At 37.2% G+C, this 12,906-nt stretch overlaps 4 protein-coding genes across 4 annotated transcripts in view; 1 reads left to right on the top strand and 3 right to left on the bottom strand.

Moving 5' to 3' along the window:
- Positions 1-4,011, bottom strand: part of LOC108757108 (ATP-dependent RNA helicase bel) — a 10,062-nt gene extending 6,051 nt beyond the window's left edge. Inside the window, exons 1-7 of the mRNA XM_018501471.1 lie at positions 3,565-4,011; positions 2,866-2,947; positions 1,818-2,332; positions 1,257-1,729; positions 887-1,191; positions 506-805; positions 113-427 (exon numbers count right to left, since the gene is read on the bottom strand). Of these exons, the coding sequence (XP_018356973.1) occupies positions 113-427; positions 506-805; positions 887-1,191; positions 1,257-1,729; positions 1,818-2,332; positions 2,866-2,947; positions 3,565-3,609 (2,035 nt within the window). The 5' untranslated portion in view covers positions 3,610-4,011. The remainder of the gene's footprint in view (positions 1-112; positions 428-505; positions 806-886; positions 1,192-1,256; positions 1,730-1,817; positions 2,333-2,865; positions 2,948-3,564) is intronic.
- An 834-nt stretch (positions 4,012-4,845) lies between these two features.
- LOC108757110 (60S ribosomal protein L8) lies at positions 4,846-6,826 on the bottom strand. The gene is made up of 5 exons (XM_018501474.1): positions 6,779-6,826; positions 6,367-6,513; positions 5,976-6,117; positions 5,274-5,587; positions 4,846-5,077 (listed from the first exon to the last, which is right to left on the bottom strand). Exons 2-5 carry the CDS (start codon positions 6,502-6,504, stop codon positions 4,898-4,900), a joined length of 774 nt encoding a protein of 257 aa, XP_018356976.1. The 5' UTR covers positions 6,505-6,513; positions 6,779-6,826; the 3' UTR covers positions 4,846-4,897.
- A 608-nt stretch (positions 6,827-7,434) lies between these two features.
- On the top strand, positions 7,435-10,951 carry LOC108757109 (liver carboxylesterase 1-like). The gene is made up of 7 exons (XM_018501473.1): positions 7,435-7,699; positions 8,605-8,890; positions 9,111-9,296; positions 9,356-9,635; positions 9,715-10,190; positions 10,275-10,557; positions 10,645-10,951. The coding sequence occupies exons 1-7, from the start codon at positions 7,442-7,444 to the stop codon at positions 10,934-10,936; spliced, it is 2,061 nt and encodes a 686-aa protein (XP_018356975.1). The 5' UTR covers positions 7,435-7,441; the 3' UTR covers positions 10,937-10,951.
- A 47-nt stretch (positions 10,952-10,998) lies between these two features.
- The window catches only part of LOC108757111, a 3,651-nt gene continuing 1,743 nt past the window's right edge, over positions 10,999-12,906 (bottom strand). The window contains exons 4-8 of the mRNA XM_018501475.1: positions 12,740-12,904; positions 12,384-12,648; positions 12,086-12,283; positions 11,726-12,018; positions 10,999-11,614 (exon numbers count right to left, since the gene is read on the bottom strand). Coding sequence (XP_018356977.1) covers positions 10,999-11,614; positions 11,726-12,018; positions 12,086-12,283; positions 12,384-12,648; positions 12,740-12,904 — 1,537 coding nt within the window. The remainder of the gene's footprint in view (positions 11,615-11,725; positions 12,019-12,085; positions 12,284-12,383; positions 12,649-12,739; positions 12,905-12,906) is intronic.

The raw sequence follows: 12,906 nt of genomic DNA, 5'->3' as shown, positions 1-12,906 counted from the left end.
TATATAAATGCATATTAAAAACTACTAATTATACTATTCTTAAATAAATATTTAAATTAGTACTTTATTAATATTAATAATCTATCTTATTAGTCGCAATTATTTTACTTACCTCCATAACCACCAGGTCTAGAGGGCCCATTACTACGACCAGACCCAGAACTGGGTTGTTGACGATAATCTCTTGCACCAAAGCCGCCACCACTGAAGCGCCCTTTGGTGCCACCGCCACCACCACCACCACCACCACCACCACCGCCGCCGCCGCCGCCACCGCCTGGTCGTCGAGATCCACCTCCGGAATATCTCGCTTCAGTATACATATCATCCAACCAGGGTGGAAGTTCCTGATTGGCTTCGATAAGCAGTGATACCAAGTCACGTACCAAATTATGATTCTTATGATTGAAGAATGATGTGGCTAAACCTGAATTATAAAACAAGACCTAGTGTGATGTTCTTGTTCTTTTTGGATTGCTAGCAACAACTCCAAAATGAAACAAACCTAAATTGCCCATACGACCGGTACGACCGATACGATGAACATATTCTTCAACATCACCAGGCAAATCAAAATTAATGACATGCTTAACGTGGGGTATATCGAGACCACGTGCTGCCACTGCAGTAGCGACCAAAATCGGTGCTTTGCCCGCACGGAACCGACGCAATGCTTCCTCTCGCTCGCGTTGAGTTCTATCACCGTGAATGCTTGTAACCGGGTATCCCATTGAGGCCAAGTATTCTTCGAGCATGTCGGCACCTTTTTTAGTCTCCACGAACACTAGGGTGAGTGATTCAGCAGCTGCGCAATACAAGTATAAAATTAATAAAATTAATTAAAACCGACAATTTGGTGTTAATTTGAGTCTCGGCTACAACTTACTAGGATCTGAAAAGTTGCTAGCTTGTAGTAAATCAAGTAGGTATGAACGTTTGTCATGTTCCTCTACCCATACTATCTTCTGTGTAATATTCTCGGAAGTCGATCCCACGCGACCAACTGCCAAGAAAATGTAGTTGCTGAGGAAATCTCTGGCTAACATTTGAATCTCTTTTGGGAAAGTAGCAGAGAACATGAGAGTCTGTCTCTCTCCAGTCGGTGGCATGTTATCCTCTTGAACGATACGTCTTATTTGCGGTTCAAAACCCATATCCAACATGCGATCTGCTTCATCGAGTACCAAGAATCTAGAAGTATAAATAAATAATAACCGTACTATTCTTAAGTCGATCATTGCGTGACGTGAACTTACCGGCAATTATGCAAGCCAATTTTACCACGTCCCAGCATGTCCACCAGACGCCCAGGCGTCGCCACAAGTAGGTGACAACCGCGATCTAACTCGCGCATTTGATCTACTATGTTAGAACCACCATATACGACCGCGGGACGCATACGCGATCGGTATGCAAACTTCCGTGCTTCGTCGTATATCTGTGTAGCAAGCTCTCTCGTGGGAGCCAACACTAAACCTAACGGATACTGTTTACGCCTGCCGGAGGAGTTTGCTTGTGGTGGTGGTGGTCGCGGTCCGCTCTCATAAATCTGATTCAGTATTGGCACTAAGAAGGCCGCTGTTTTACCGGACCCGGTTTGAGCGCAGGCCATCACGTCACGGCGTTCGATAATGATCGGTATCGCATACTTCTGTACCGGTGTAGGCTTATCGTATCCTGCCAAGGCGATGCTATTCTTTATTATCTCTGTCAGCTTAACCTCGTCAAACTGAAAAATTAGAAAACGAACAAATTAGAGAGTAGGAGAGAGACACACAAGTGTTCTATAAAGTCCCATGTATATATATCGTACTCACAGATGTGATGTGTGGTGGTATGTTCTCACCGGTAGCCTCAACTGGGATATCCTCATATTTGCTAAAATTGATCCCAGTATTGCCAGAGCCAAACAGCTCCAGCTCCAATCGCTCATCCCTGGCAGTGGGGATCGTCCAGTCGACCTCGCCTCTACCGCCTCTTCCGCCTCTGTCGTCGCCCCATCTTCCTCCGCCCATTCTGTCATTTCTGTTATCTTGCCAGCGATCATTTCTAATAGGCTCCTGCCAGCGATCATTGCCGCTAATTGGTCGATCGCGTTCGGAGTTGGAGTATCTATAATCTCTTCCATTTTCCTGACTGCGCCTATTGCGCCCACCGAAGCTTCCGAAGTTCGCAAAATCAACGTCGCGAGGACTCCGCGAGTCTCGATAACCGCCCCTACCCCTATCTCGATCACGGTCTCTTTCTCGGTCGCGATCGCGATCTCCTCCTCTATCTCTATCTCCAAATGGTCTAGAGTTGGAAGAGTAATTTAAATCCGAGGGTGGATTACCTGTTAAAAAAAAAATTAAACATTTATATACTCTTTATATTTATCCTGCTTTGTAATGACTGCTGTTAGCAAAAGAGTAGATTTACATATATAACTATTGTAAAATTCTTTAATATAATTGCTTCTTGCTCCTAGTTTCACACTGAATCTAAATATACATAAACTAGTCATATTAGGTGTTTTCTATTTAGTGATACAAATTGACACAAACATCATTCTATCTTGACATTCAGAGAACAATAAAGATAAAATGACACTTTTGTCAACTTGTGTTAACAATAAATAGAAAACACTATAAAGAATCACACAATAATCACAGCAGATAAACCACTTTATCTGCTGAAGTTTATAAAACTAAGATTAAAACAGTCTGCTGGCCAGGATATGTTTGTCAGTCGCGACATGTCAATCTATTGCATTATTCAATACTCTGCCATAGAACTATAGACAATCAGGAGCATGAATTTTTTCAGTAAAAACTTCTCCATACTCCAGCTTAAAAATTAGCAACTTCGACAAATTCCTATACTCACTCGCAGCTTTATGACGAAGATGCGGTGGAACGTAGCGGCCCCCACTTGGTTGGCGGGAGCCCTGCAAGTCCAGACCAGCTAGCTGCGGGAGAACAGAAAGGCTCAGGTTAGACATTTTATATTGCAGACTGCAACCGCGTGGTATTCGCGCGGATAAAAGTCGTTATCGTCCGATCCGACGATGAGTCATTTCGATCGGGTTCTGTGAAATTCTGACTTCTAGCAGGGGGGGGGGGACCCTCCTCTGCCCCTGCTACCGCGAGCAATCCTCTCACGGGAACGAGCCGAAGGAAGCGCAAGGAGAAAGAGAGAGCGAGCGCGTCGCGACACGAGGCATGCCGTTCCCGGAATCGCTTGCCGCCATTATACATAGCGTACGTCACGAGCGGGTCGACGAGTGACGACGGCCCATGATGCTCTCTCTATCTCTATCTATCTATCTATCTATCTTTCTCTCTCTATCTCTTTCTCTCCCTCCCTCATCCTCTCTTCGATCGGATAAAGGAAATTCCCTTCGGAATTCGGAACGTTCTCCGGCGAGAACGGGTTTACGTCGGGAAAACCCACAGATCACGTTAGAATGCAGGATCGTGCAAAAGTGTGCAAAAATAAAAAAGGAATGGGAGGGAAAAAATCGGGGAACGCTTCCCCGAGAACAATGCTTCCTGCGGTTCTTTTCACGTCCCTTTTTTTTCTTACCTGCTGCTCTAGACCTGATCCATTCTGGTTGGCTGCATTACTCATATTACTCCGCCTCGGTGCGTAGTTTTCGCAGCTCTGTCGCTTGAAGCCCTTTTAGCTTTAGCTCGTCTCGTCTCTTCTCTCTCTCTCTCGCTCTCTTTCTCTCTCTCTCACACACACACACTCGAGTCGAAAAAATTTCCAACGCGTCCCAACGCGCTATCTCTGTCTTTTTCTCGTTTTCTCGCCCTCGATCTCTTTGTCGTCTCGTGGACTGTATAACGCCTCGCCAGGCGATGATAGATTCGCTATCCTCGCGATTCGGCCCGATTCTTTATCAGTTTATCGAAAAAACGGCGCGAGTCGGTTAAGTCTTTCAACACGATACGAAGGAATCCCAGAGGCAACTGGCGTGATTGCTAGAAAAGCGCGAGAGGCCCTTGGCCGCACTCGACGTTGACGCAACGAAAATGGCCGAGAGAAAATGACCGAATTGCCAAAATGGTGACGGCACGATTTCCGCCGGATGTCAGGGGCGACGCAACGCGGCGTGTTCGGGAAGAGAACCCCGCTAAAGATAAAAAAAAGAAAAAAACGTCACGCGAAAATTCGAAAATCTATGATAGGAATATTATTAATTATTATACGACGCAGACGACGTAAATTGATTGAAAGCACAGTTGGTAATTCAATATTCATGTTATCAAACATTCTCAAATTGAAATTCGCAAATAGATAATTTGTTTTTAATGTTGAGCAGAGATTAGAATTTTTTTGATGCAGATAAGAATGTTACTAATATCAATATAAGTTACGAGTCTGTCTCAATAGATATATATATATATGTACTAATATTTTCAAAATTAAATTATTTGTCACAGTCAGTGTTAATTCGATAAACTCAGTTTACTATATGTAAACATTGACTTTACTCAAATTAACACTTCGACTACTTCATGCACACATATATGTACTAAATTTCAAAGATTACGCAGAAGAAGCGTAATTTAAAGATTCCTACTTCTTTCTCTCACTATTATAAGATGGACTTCAGTTTGAGTATTAAATTATAACAAAAACAATTCTTATAACGATAATAATAAAAAATTTCAATAAAGATTTATAGCTTTTAAAGATATAAACAAGTCTCATCTTTCAGTTAAATTCTAAACAGGATGCCATCCAATAAAATGTAGATGCAGGAAGACAGTTTTGTCTTTCCCTTCGATTTTCAGTTTAGCTGTCTGAAATACTTCGTTAGAATTCGCAGAATCTGTTTAAGTGTATAGTAAATACAAGTTTGTATATTTTTCTTTATTATACAACATGTTTCCAAATATCAGCGTTTAATCTAATCGTCCTTTTTCGTGTCGGTCTTGCCTCCTCTAATTCTACCAGTACGACGAGCAGCAATAAGACCAATCTTGCGACCAGCACTGGTGCCACGCTTGACGGTGGACGCTTTACCAATATGCTGATGATTACCACCACCGTGAGGATGCTCCACAGGATTCATGGCAACACCACGAACCTGCAAAAATTAAAAATGTCTCAAACATGAAAAAAAACATAACATAAGCTCGATATAAAAGAGCTTTGCCTTAACTCAGTTAAAAAAAAAAATTCCACATGAATTTCTTCAGGTTTCAAATGTCTTAATTACCATCATTGAAAAAATTTAATTCTGTGTCATTATATAGCAACAATGTAAAACTCAAAGGATATACCTTAGGCCAGCAATTCCTCTTTGCCTTGTACTTGTGGTAAGCTCTACCAGCTTTAAGTATAGGCTTATCTATACGTCCACCACCAGCGACGATTCCAACCATTGCTCTGTTGTTGGAAGGAATGACTTTCTTTGCGCCAGAAGGTAACTTAACTCTCGTTTTCTTGGTGTCAGGATTGTGTGTTATGACTGTGGCGTAATTGCCAGAAGCTCTAGCTAATCGACCCCTGTCACCAGTCTTCTCCTCCAAGTTACAGACAATCGTACCTTCTGGCATCATGCCGACTGGCATGACATTTCCAATCTGGAGATTGGCTTAAAAAATTAAAAGCATTATATATTTTTATTAATAAAAATTAATATGCAATAAATCAAATACTTATAAATGACAGTAGTTACTTTAGATCAGGCCTGTCCAATTTGAATTCCAGAGCCAAAACTCAAAGCCATCGATGCAAAAAAATTCTTCACAATGTGGATTTCAGGGACTGTCAAATATTGATATGCATTTAAGTGACGCTTATCAACAGTTTACAGTTCCTAAAATCTTACATTAAATTTTTTTACATTGGTGGCTTTGCGTTTTGGCTCCAAAGTTCAAATTAGACAGGCCTCTTTTAGATATAGCATCAATTTGTTTTTAAAGCATCAATTGATTTTTATCGCATTTAATATTATTCATTTAGAAATTAATGTTACATACCTTTCTTTCCACAGTATAAAAATTGGCCAGTGTACATTCCCTCAGGTGCAATAAATAATTCTTTACGTGTTTTGAACTTGTAAGGGTCACGGAAATGCACCACAGCTAACGGCGCTCCACGACCAGGATCATGAATAATGTCCTAAACAAAAAAAGAAGTGTGCCTCTTAAATAATTTATTAAACTAATTAAAAATTTTTTGTAACACAAAAAATCTTCAGAAAGAGCCTCTAATTTAACGTCATCTTATCAATCAGATGTAAGTATGTTGGATATCATCATGAATATAAGATCTAAATAAAAAAATTCAGACAAACTCGAATGAATCTAGCTAAATTCTACAATTGTGTCAATTGGAATAGTGTCCCGAATAGAATAAGTGGTTACAAACCTTCACGACACCCTTGATGAATCCATGTCTTTCGGAGAAGTCTAAAGATCGCAGCTTTGGTGCTCCCTTTCTCCTCTTGGTATGGGATCGGAAGACGGATCCCGCACCTTTACGCTGCGCACGAATTACTCTACCCATGGCTCAAATCTGAAAAGAAACCACGTTAATTATCATGCATCTAACCACGATAACACTCGCAACATCACGCTCGTCACGTTGCGGATTTCGTTGGCGCATCTTAACCTCGCGATGCTGCTCGAGATAAGAGTATGTTCTCATTTCGCGAAAATATCAAGTACATTTTACGCACATAAAACAGAGAACACGTAATCGAGAGTTCCTTTCACAGATGCATCTCGAGCGCGGTAAATCGACGCGGATAATCTACGCCAACAAAGTCCTATACAAGTACCAAAGGAGCCGACACCGAAGAGAGGAAAGATGGAAGTTGACGGAAGTTCACCGTAATACTAATTGGAGGTTATTACAGTGCTTTGCTTGATCACGTAGTCAGCCCGCCGAAATGGCGTTCGATTCAAACTTATTGTTCGTAACATATCTGATTAATTATATTTTACACACATTTTTGCATTTTGATGTTTTAATAAATAAGACAAAGTAAATTATCAGACAGTTAATAACAACTAACTATTTAAGAGTTATCTCTGGAAAGACATTTTCTTATCAGGGAAGATTTGATGTCAGATTTAATTACACTTATTTAATTATTACTTTATATTCAATTATATATTTCATTATAATAATTATACATAGTGTTTTTTATTGTTATAGTTCTTATTGTTGTCTCTACGTATAAGTCTTATTGTGACCTTTAAAAAAAATTCTATTGAAAAGAATAATTTGCAATTTTATATCATCATAATTATGCTGAAACCCTCTTTTTAATAAAAATTAAATTACTGTATCGTTTATAATTTATTATAATTATTTATAAAATAATTTTTTAATAATAAAGATTCCATACAAGAATGTCGACGTTCATCCCCACCATTCACACTAATGCTCGACGAGAGACGCGAATGATAATTCTTTTATTTCAACGCACGTATTCGAAATGGATGGACGCATTGTTTCGTTCATTATCCTTTTACTTTGCTTATTAACAAATGCCAGAGATGCGAATGTGATTAGACGAAAGAGAATTGTCGGCGGTGCACCGGCAGCGCAGCCTCCCGAGGATGATCCAGTAGTTTTTGTGAATAAAAACGATCGATATGCACATATTACCGGCATCCGCGATCCTGAAAAGGGATTCTATGTTTTTCGTGGAATCAGATTTGGACAGCCACCAACCGGTCGAGCTAGATTCCAGGTACATTAAGTATAATAATAACAATAATAATCAATACATTATAAATATATCACTATGATATATTTAAAAATCTTTATGGACATTTTCTTATCTGTATGTATTATATGTATGTATAATAAAATATTAATTACACAATTAATTTAAATTTTAAATCGATTCGATCGATATTTTATTGGATCTATAAGAAATTAGATTAAAGATTTAATAACACGATTTATTGGATTAATATTTTTTAATATATAACACTAGCGAATCCATGCGTTAACTATGTTAAGAACTTAATTAAACCATTGTAAACTGTGGCATTAAAAAACTATCATAATATATGCGATAATTAAATTCATTGACCTGTGGAGTAAACGTGTATGTCGCTTTAACATGCGATCTCGAATAATAATAGCTGTCTTCCACGTAGGCACAAAAGACCATGTTCTTTTTTGTAATATTTTTTATGCTATTATTAATCGATAACGCAATCGAGCAGAACGGAACATTATTTTATCTCTCAGTATATCCTGTCACAAAGGCTCAATTTAATAAACTTGATATACGTTATCAATTCTGCCCAAAAAATAAAAGGAAGCGTTGAAAAAAGCTTATTGCAGAAAACAATATTATTTAACAAATATTAATTAATCCTACATATAACAATTTGGCATATTAATCAAACATAACTATTTTTTAGATATACATATTTCTTTTATATACTCATATAGAAATACAAATTAATTAACGTTAAATAATTTTATAACACACACACACACACACACACACACACACACAAAATCGCTATTAATATACTAACCATATTTGACTTTTCTGATGCTTTAAAGTTTCATGAAAAAAATAATGAAACTATCATTAAATTAATATCTTCTTTCTTAATAAGAAAATAATTTTTTTAGCGAGCTTCGCCTGTGTATCTCGAAGGAGAATACAACGCCACTACGTGGGGACCTCCTTGTCCTCAGCCCAGCCACAATGAAACCGATAAAATTATCGGAAGTGAAGATTGCCTCTTTCTCAATGTCTTCACCCCGTCGCTTCCAGATATCAGCGGCGGTTATCCTGTACTGATATGGATTCACGGGGGTGGTTTTAGAAGAGGTGCGGCGTGTCAATACGAAATGAGACACTTGATTAAAAAGGAATTGGTTGTCGTATCTATCCAGTATAGATTGGGAACATTAGGTAATTAAAACGTGCTGAAAAAAAAGTATAACTGAGGCAACATACATATCTAAAAAAACATCATAAATACATTATAAAGACGTATTTTGAGACATAAATGTCTATAAGATATTTAAAAAACATAAAGATATCTGCTAAACAATATTGTCTAGAAAACTTTTTAGGAATGTTAATTTTATTTGGCAAGAAAGAAAAATGGCACTGAATCTCTCTATTTCAGGATTTTTAAGCACAGGTACACAGGAAATGCCAGGAAACAATGGTATGTTCGACATGGTATTGGCCGTCGACTGGGTGAAAAATTACATACATTTCTTCGGTGGTGATCCAAACAAAGTCATAGCTTTCGGTCACGGTACCGGCGCCAGTTCCGCTATGATGCTATCCTTATCAAAATTCTGCGAAAGTAAGGACATGACCTATCGCGCTGCAAGTAAATACATCTTTACATTTATATTTTTATAGATTACTTTCATGGTTTAATCGCGATGTCTGGGACCGTTTTATCTCACTTCGCTGTCGACAAGGATCCTTTCAAGACCGCTAGACACATAGCTCAGAAAAATGGCTGTCCAACAAACGATATTCGCAGAATGGTGGACTGTCTGCGAGAATTGCCAGTCGAAAAATTGATCAGCACCGATTCCGAGTTGGAGGACACCCGTACAACTGTCCGAGGTTTCGTCTCCGCCTTAGCCAGTCTGCTTGGACCTGGTCCTGTTATAGAAGGTTCCAACGATGGGAGGTAAAAAAAAATTTACCGAAACCAAATTATTGAAAACTAAGCCCTTTTTAAATCAAACTTACTATCAATCGTCTTTAAGGTCGCTTCCGAATTTCATGACCGCATCACCGGAAGACTCTTTTAGACACGGTAATTTTCCGTCTATACCACTATTAATAGGAGTCATGAAAGATGAAACAGGAGGTGCAATTTTCGGTCAATACAAAGACGAAGTGCAAAACAAACTGAGCACGGTTCCGGATTATTTGACCAATGATTTCATACCGTATTTGCAAGGGACTATCCCAAATATGCAAAACGGATCGCGGTTCGTCCCGCAAGCTTTCCGCGGTTACCTTAATATATTCCAAGGTGATGGCACACCGAATAACGTTGGAAAAGTTGCGGAAGCTTTGGGTGATTCACTCTACAATGCTCCCGCATTTTTGACCGTTAACTACTGGTCTAAAAAAGCAAATACGTTTTTGTATACTTTTGATCACAAGGGAAAAAGAAGTTATGGCAAAGATTTTCTCACTGGATTGCCGATCGTTGATGCCAAGAGATCCTTAGATGGTACAATTTATAATAATTGATAAAATATTATTACGTTACATTCTCCTTACATAATGTTGATATAATTAATAATCTCGTTTGTAGGTAATTTAAATCACGGCGATGATTTAGGATTCATCTTTAATAGAAACACAATTACTGGTGAAAAAGTGAGCGACAAAGAGCTTGACGAAATAGACGAACGCGTAACTGACATTTTTACGGATATGATAGCAAATTTCGCGAGAAGTGGCACGATTAGCACACCTACTACAAGTGTACGTTCTAATGACAGCAGTTGGGTGCCAGACATAATTCCAAGATTCTCAGATGACACAAATTCCTTTGTCAGTATCACGACTGCCCCGAAAATCATGAATAATTTTAGGTAACGTTGTGAAAGATTATGTTAAATATTATTCTTTTTTAAAGTATATGATATATTATTAAATTATTCACTATATGTTAACTCTAGATATTGCGAAATGGGATTGTGGACGGCTGTACCAGAACGATTACAATCACCCACATGCAGTTTATACAAAGTACCTGTTCAATTAATACAACAAGGTGCTAAAGAAACAATATCTATAATTCAAAAACCTATCGACACACTCAATACGTTTGTTCCCAAGCCTGGCTTTAATACCGCAGACAAATCGACAGATCAGAATACTGAAAAACAGAAAGAAGATACAACGAAACAAAAAACGAATAACAGATTATTACCGAAGGTACCTATACCGCAGATACCATTTGGCGGTTGAATTATTCATAACATGTTTATGCATTTTTTTTTATTGTAAAAGTACATATGAAATAAAATCAGCTAATCATTTGATTTTACCTCGTCGTGAAACAAACTTAAAGAGTTTAGTACTTCAGCGTCCATCTCTTCCCATTCATTCGTATTGTCTTGAGATGCCTTTTTTTGTACTTTTTCTTTGATTTTAGGACTTTCTACTTTTTTGTTTCTTTTATCAATATATGATTTCGAATCTTCAGATTGTTCATATTGTTCTTTTGTAATAATTTGCATATCTAATTCACATTCCACTCTATTTTCAGTAGTAGCATTTGAAATTGTATCAATATGCAGCTGATTTTGTTTCTTGTTTTGTGTTTCGTCTTGTTTTTCTAATTCATATTCAGTCTGAATTGGGTCGACATGAATTACATTCGGTCGACATGAATTATCATCTGCCTGAGATTTATTTATATCCATGCCATTATTTCCTTCTGTTAATTTTGTAACATTTCCATCCTGTATTATTTCAACCGCAATTATTCTGGGTCGTTTATGTATAGATGGTAATGTATCTGCATCGTGAGAAATCTCTTCTTCAGCCCTTCTTTTATCTAATGTGTTAGTAGTAGCTTCTTCTATTTCATTGCTAGTAGTAGCATCTTCTATTTGAGTTTCAGGAACAAGTTCATCAGATTCCCTAGAAATTAATATACGTTTCTGTAATCTATTTAATATATAACTAAAGATCTTAGTTTTTTACGTATAATATAAACTTAAAATATAAACTTAAATAAGATTTAAAACTTACTGTTGCCGAGGTAACTGTAATGTAGGTGCAGTAGGATGTATAATTTTTTCCAACTCGGCTAATGTGAGTTTTGCTTCTTGAGCAATATTTAAATCGATATCATAAGCGGCCATGTGCGATATTTCTAGATAATATTGTATGGGAAATGCTAATGCAACATGTGGATTCATTTGTAAAGCTTTTAATACTTTAAATAGTTCCAAGCGGCATACATTATGATCTTTATAAAAATTCTGTTCAGCAGCACCGAGATAAATATTGTACAATAAGGTTATCACGGTATTCTGCACGCTCTAAAAGAAATATTCAGGAAAGTTGTAGAAATGTATTATTACAACATTGCACACTTAGTGAATTTACCTTGTAAAATGTTTGTTTCAGTAGAACGCTACCACTGTAAAGCATGTTTTGCAAAACGATAAGAGCCTCTCTACATAAATCTGCATCTAGACATACTTTTTTAGTAGAACTTTCTCCGTTATTCAATATCGCACTATTTTCATACTGACTACGTTTAAAACGTTTTATCGCTCGTTTAGACAAATGTTTTGGTTGCACCTATAAGAATGTACGGAATAAGCTTTATAAAAAAACTTTATATATAATTATTAAATTTATAATATAAAGCATCATTTAATTGATAATTATTTGAACTTACAGATAATAATATACACTCTCGTTCTGGTGTTACATCTTTCAATATGCCCGTAACAAATTCATTTCCAATGATCTCTATTCCTGACAATGTACTCATATTAATCAGCCATGAGCAAAGACATTTGTATGTGTGTATCCTGACATTTTTAAAAGGTTTACTATCACTAAGTGTTATTTGATTATCTGAGACGACATTTGTCCACTGCAATGTTTGTTGAAATAATTGTAATATGGTTGCCCCATATGGTACTAGTTCCTGAGCAAATCTAAAACATACATTTACGTTACAAATTATTTGATCTATAATTGTCGAATCAAATATGTATATCTTATAAAAATATATAAACACATATATACCCATTTATAAATGCATCTAAAACTGTGAGTAAACTAATATGCAATTTTGGTAAAATAATATATAACATTTGTTCCTTGAATGAAGTTTTATTTATTAAATTTAATGGAGTTATCGCCAATCCTCGACATAAAACTCCTAGAATATCATGAGGCAGAACAGAATTTCT

This window comes from Trachymyrmex septentrionalis, unplaced genomic scaffold (genome assembly GCF_001594115.1).
Source record: "Trachymyrmex septentrionalis isolate Tsep2-gDNA-1 unplaced genomic scaffold, Tsep1.0 scaffold132, whole genome shotgun sequence".
In the NCBI taxonomy this organism is placed as follows: Eukaryota; Metazoa; Arthropoda; class Insecta; order Hymenoptera; family Formicidae; genus Trachymyrmex; species Trachymyrmex septentrionalis.
This window is presented reverse-complemented; position numbering and strand designations above follow the sequence as displayed.

Excerpts from the sequence above, each read along its gene's own strand:
- LOC108757110 (XM_018501474.1), bottom strand. The coding sequence starts at position 6,504 with ATGGGTAGAGTAATTCGTGCGCAGCGTAAAGGTGCGGGATCCGTCTTC. Across the intron at positions 6,118-6,366 it reads TCATCAAGGGTGTCGTGAAG|GACATTATTCATGATCCTGG; the intron begins GTTTGTAACCAC and ends TTTTTTGTTTAG. Across the intron at positions 5,078-5,273 it reads AGAGGAATTGCTGGCCTAAG|GTTCGTGGTGTTGCCATGAA; the intron begins GTATATCCTTTG and ends TAATTTTTGCAG.
- LOC108757109 (XM_018501473.1), top strand. The coding sequence starts at position 7,442 with ATGGATGGACGCATTGTTTCGTTCATTATCCTTTTACTTTGCTTATTA. Across the intron at positions 8,891-9,110 it reads GTATAGATTGGGAACATTAG|GATTTTTAAGCACAGGTACA; the intron begins GTAATTAAAACG and ends TCTCTATTTCAG. Across the intron at positions 9,636-9,714 it reads GAAGGTTCCAACGATGGGAG|GTCGCTTCCGAATTTCATGA; the intron begins GTAAAAAAAAAT and ends ATCGTCTTTAAG.